The sequence below is a fragment of the Mastomys coucha genome, chromosome X, assembly GCF_008632895.1.
Source record: "Mastomys coucha isolate ucsf_1 chromosome X, UCSF_Mcou_1, whole genome shotgun sequence".
In the NCBI taxonomy this organism is placed as follows: domain Eukaryota; kingdom Metazoa; phylum Chordata; class Mammalia; order Rodentia; family Muridae; genus Mastomys; species Mastomys coucha.
Genome location: NC_045030.1, coordinates 136,196,387 through 136,202,207, shown reverse-complemented (window position 1 = coordinate 136,202,207; position 5,821 = coordinate 136,196,387). Strand labels below are relative to the sequence as shown.

Here is a 5,821-nt window from a genome sequence, read left to right as displayed (position 1 = left end):
GACAAAACGTTTAGAGGGGTTGGGGATGAGGTGAATTGGGGGGAGTTAGGAGGGAGTTTGGTGTGATCAAAATACATTATATGCATTTGGGAAATTCTCAGAGTTAGTAAAATAGTATGCTTTTTAAAAAATAAGGTATTAGAGGACGAGGCCAGAAGATTGCCTCAAGTTTGAGAATAAGCTGAGCTACCCAGCAAGAACTTGCCTTAAAATATGACAAGAAGATAAACAAAAAATGAAACTGGAAGTAACTTAGAAACATCTTTACTAATTGACAGAGGCAATAAACACTGGGTAGTCAAGGGAAATGATAGAATCTCTTCCAGTTGGGATTTTTAGTGAAAACACGGTGGGTATCACAGTGATGTGGGAGAATCTCATTGTGACACTGTTTCTCTAATGACCTTTCTAGTCTTAGTAGCATGTGGATCCAAGAACAAGCCATAAAGTTTAAGGGGTAACATTTAAAAGGTAGAATTTTAGGAAACTGGAATCATTTAAATAACAGATACAACTCCAAAGTAAAATAGTTCCTCTCCTTTACTTAACACGGGACTGGGACTGATCAGTGCTCCAGAAACAAAAATATCCTGTCTTTTTGGTTTTGAGAGAAGACTGTGCTGCATTTTTTACATAGTGGCCGTAGCACAAAGCCTCACTTCCATCCACTCTCTCCAGCCAGCTTGAGATATGATAAGGGCCAAAAGAAAGAGGAAAAATGAAAGAGAGGAACAAGATTGGGAGGGTTTCGAGGCTGATGACATTCTTCCAGGAACACTGTTTCCTTGAGCCAGGATACCTGACAAAGATCGTGAACTCTTTGGAGAGTTCATCTCTTTCATGAAGAAATAGGGAAGTGAGGAATGAAATAGTGGACAGTGAAATGGAAGAGGAGTCTAAAACTAACTGTAAGAGAGACAGCATTGCCATGGTGTGAGTCCCCACTCTATCCCTGGTACTGAGGTAATTCCTGACAAATACTTATCTCAGATCATCTAGACATAACTCTCCTTTTCCTTTTCTTTGGCAGGAGGGGAATGTGTACTGTGGTCTCAAGACTTGCCCCAAACTGACCTGTGCATTCCCAGTCTCTGTTCCAGATACTTGCTGCCGAGTATGCCGAGGTAAGGATCCTACATCCCACGACTCTGAAAACTACCATCCTAAGTAGCACAATTTAGGAAAGCAAAATCTGTTCAGTCTCTCAGGCTTTGTTTATAGAAATGCTCTCAAATTATATACCAAACGGACTCATCATCACCTCAAACGAGTCTTGTCTTCATTAGTGTCTATTTTGAGCTTTACAGTGGTACCGTAATTCCTTCCTAGGCTCCTGGGCTCACACTTAATCACCTTTAACTTGTCCTTTGTTGCCTCTTCTCAAGTTACCAAATCTACCAACAGGCCTTTCTAGTCCTTCCCTGTAGCAGAATTAATCTTTTCTTCTTTAGCTGCACACAGTCAATGAGTGTATTAATCATTTCCTGTTGGCTAAATTAAAACTAAACCATGCCCAAGGCTAGGTGTATAATATATGCATATGAGATCTTGCTAGACTGTTTATTATCTTTACGTGAGTATAAAAAGGAACCCCATACTTAGGATATTCTATTGTCATTTTCCAGAAAGTCCCTATACCTTCAGTTGTGATACCCTGGGTATCACACAACCTATGCAGCCATAGTAAAGATATGTTCCTTAACCTTGAAGAGCTCAAATTTCATCAGAAAAGGCAAAAATAAATAAATAAATAAGCAAGCAAATATCTACATACGGTATAGATATTATTAAGGTAATAAATAAAAGAATATATTTTAAAATTCAGAGGTTTACACTATAGTTGTGAGGAAGACACTGGATAGAGAATCTTGAAACTCAAACATGAAAGATGAAAAGGAGCCATCCATGTAAAGAGCCTGGGGAAGAGAATTCCAGACAGTGATGAAAAATAGTTTGAAGGTCCCAGGAAAGGAAGTGCTTGGAGCATTCCAAGAGTCTGAGGAACACTGTGGCTGGAATAAGGTAACTGTGGTTGAAACTGGCAAGAGATGAGATGGGGCTGAGAAGAAGAACAGAAGTTAGGACATGCAAGTTTTTAGTGCCCTGGGAAAACAGTGGAATCTTGTGAGAATGCTAGATGGTCCCATTGAAAAGGGCTCAGTGGCTCTTTTGTCCAGGTTATATTAAAATGAGGCAATAATATAGGAGGAGAGGCCTCAAAGGTTGGTAGAGTGACCTTTCCAACATGGAAGGATGATGCTTTCTCTGGGATCATGATGCAGAGAAGTTGTTCTAAGTACAGTATGTGGGATCATAATGCTTCAGTTTCAGCTAGCTGCCTGACCACCATCAACCTGCCTAACAGTCTCTACCATAAGGAAAATGAGCCAGGCAGTGGTGGCACACACCTTTAATCCTAGTACTTGGGAGGCAGAGGCAGTCGGATTTCTGAGTTCCAGGCCAGCCTGGTCTACAGAGTGAGTTCCAGGACAGCCAGGGCTACATAGAGAAATCCTGTCTTGAAAAACAAAAAACAAAAAACGAAAGGAAAATGGTTGTGGGATTTAAGTGGGATAATGGAAGAAGGGGTCTAGGGCAGTGCCTTGCATAATCTGAGGAATCAATAATGATGAGTAGACAAATGTGATATATATCTACCACATTGTTTTCAACCATGGATGTACATTGGAACTGTCATGGTAGACTTAATCTCACACCAGGAGAAGAAGGTAATTGTAATATGTCACCAGAGACAAGAAGCACTGAATTAGAGGGAAAGTTTATGTGATTTCCTTGTGGAAATAAGGTATAGAGATGAACCTTATACCTTATTTCCATCTTATTCTTTCAAAAGGATGGCCTTAAATATGTTATACCTGCATTTAAAGGTCTTTATCCTCATATATAACAATATTTCTAACATAATTCTAGGCACAATTTGTGGATTCTCCTGAGTTTGTACACTTGGCCTCTGCTCTGGTTCTCAGTGTTTCCATCTCATGAGGACCATGTTGATTCCTGTCTGGACCACCCCTCCAATGACCTTGGAGTAGAACTCAAGAGTCAATATTTAAACTGATCCATCATTGTTTCTGCAGTAAAAATGTGGTGTATGGACCAGCACTTTGTTAAAATACTCCAAAGATCACTGAGGCCGGCCCTCAAGGAGAGTTTACTGTCAGCATTGTGCAATGACATTGAGCTTTCTGAAAGTCTGAAACCAAGATAAATGGATATAAGTATAAATCAACTTTAATATCTGATTTGTTGGTCAAGTAATGGTTCAGCTACCAGTGTATACTCATTCCTTCCAACATACTACTTTCCCAGTCCTTGTAAGTCAATGTGGATTCAATTACAGTTTAATTACACTTTTTGCTTCAATAAGGTCATGCATCTTTCCCTACCTGTATCTCAGGGTGTGCACGTGTTTGTGTGTATGTAGGCATTGGCACAGTGTTGTTATTACATTTGAGTCAGAATATAGAAATTGAGATATCATGCCCTTTGATGTCTTTTGACCTTTGTTCCCACTTAATTTTAATATAGCCTAAAGTTTAAAAGTCCATTATGCACAGAGATATACATGAGGTTGATAATATAACCATCTGGTCATTCTAATCCCGTCATTAGGCCAAGATCATTTTATTTGAAAGGGGGGATACAAGCAATATAAACTGTCAAACAATTAATAAAAGAAAGACATTGTAAAATAGTTTATTTCAATATCAACTGTCGAACAATTAATAAAAGAAAGACGTTGTGAAATAGAGTTTATTTCATCAAAGAAGCTATATGTTGCAACAAACAGGCTCTCAAGACGGAAGGACATGAATTTGACATTATAGGACCACCATCTACATGATTCCGTTAGACAAGACACCCAGAGCCTGGGATCTCTCAGCTGTGACAATGAAGGATGTGATATTCACCACCCACAGTGGTTGTAAAGATTAACTGCAATAGCATAGAGTGCTAGGATAAGACCTCATAGAGAGTGATTGTTTAAGAAGTGGCAATTATCCTAAAGTTAAGTAGAACTGAGCCTTCTCATGTTTGATAGATTTGCCTTTTATTTATTTAATCTCCACAGACAGAGCTTTATTTCTAGTTCTTCTTGTGGGAACAGATCCTAGCACTGACTGTCTTCAATTCTCTTGTCATGATTTAAACTTTCCCTTTTAGTGAGTCCTCAGAAGCAGCAGATGAAAGCTCATTATTACTGGTCATGTATTGTCCCTTCATATGCTTGACAATTCATTAAATTCTTCCTCTGGCATCTCTGGCCTAAATGCACCATTTTCTTTCATCTTTCTTTATAAAGACTAAATCCCCCACTTTTATAAAAATTGTTTTTTCTTTGCCTCCAATTTCTTTACATCTTTCAGTTGTATATAATGTGCTTAAAATGTCTTTGAAGTTTCCATTTCTGAAGCACCTAGTTATTTTTTCTGTTGAAATGATGTTTGTACAAAAGTGTATGTTGTAGAACCATATTACTCACACAGCAGGGAACCCAGACACTTCTTCCTTATGCTGACCACCCTAACTGCAGGCCAAATACTGAAGGAAAAAAAAAACAACCATTTGAGTGCTGAACTTGCAAACCTTCATATAAAGGGCCCCATTGAAACAGCCTGTCTGCACTGTCACCAAACACTAATTCTCGCCTTTCTCCCTGGGTCAGACAGCAATCCCAGACTCAGATTGAATCTCAGCCCCAGCCTCAGTTGTTTAGACATGTCTGTGAGCCTGGGACAGTCAGGAGAGTGTTGGCAGGGTGCGTGTCATTGCTGGCACCTCAGCAAACCTCATCTGGACTGGAAGCATAGTGAAAACAGCCGCTAGAACCATAAGGGAAACTTTATCAGAAGAAAACATCTCTTCAGAGATTGTACTACTGCCATATATGGGGCAGGCAGACCTCAAACTAAACCCACACCCAGCTTTCCCCCCACCATTTATCATTTCGGCTTCCCATCTCCTGCCTATGTTGCCAAGTCAAAGGGGAAGGCTATGTACTTGGACTATGGACAAGAGAGGAGAATTTGGGATAAGCTGCTGAATGTATTCAAAGGCAATCATGTATTTTATACATGGTGTGGATATGTAACACTTACTACGTACTAGGCAGTATGTGAAGTGCTTACATGTGGAGTCACTCACTTTATCTGTACAACAGTAGTGGAAACTGGTTTCATTCCTATTCTACAGCTACAAAGTGGGGACTGAGACCCTATGTGATCTGCCCCAGAGTAAGAGACTAAGGCAGAATAAAAAATTGAGCCTAGTCATTCAGCCAGTGTCTTTGAGTCAGTGTCCCAAATTAGTAACTACCACAAAAACAGTTGGGATACTTTTATTTACTTATATCATTATATGCTAAATTCTTCTCTTTCCTGAAAAAAGGAAAAAGTCCCAAGAGCAAGTTCCAAGCCTATGTTTGTCCACCATTTTCTCTCTAGCACTGAAATAGGACAAGGTGCATAGTAGTTACTTGACAGTGTTCTTGTGAATGAATGGGAGCAGATCTCTGCAGCCAAGATTCTTTGAGTATGGAGAGATGGAGGAGATGAGAAGGTCCCCTCCTGTTGTGAAGTGAGTAGATTGAGACCTTACAGAGAAGGGCAGACAATGCAACTTCCTCTTAAGAGGATTTACCTACACCAAAATGCCATATATGTTCCTTTCCCTCCTTTACTGTCTTGCACCAGGAGGCATTCTTGTCACAGTACTGTAAATGTGTCACAATAGTTAGTGAGGCATTTACTAATTTGGGGCTCTGGAGTCAGCATGTCTGGGCTCTTTTTTTGGTTTCTGG

The 5,821-nt window shown here is 39.8% G+C and overlaps 1 protein-coding gene across 3 annotated transcripts in view; it reads left to right on the top strand.

Annotated features, from left to right (window-relative positions):
* Chrdl1 (chordin like 1) overlaps window positions 1-5,821 on the top strand; it is a 109,658-nt gene that overhangs the window by 67,452 nt on the left and 36,385 nt on the right. For all 3 annotated transcript variants that reach the window (XM_031368865.1, XM_031368860.1, XM_031368866.1), the window contains exon 6: window positions 1,031-1,124. In XM_031368865.1, the coding sequence (XP_031224725.1) occupies window positions 1,031-1,124 (94 nt within the window). The remainder of the gene's footprint in view (window positions 1-1,030; window positions 1,125-5,821) is intronic.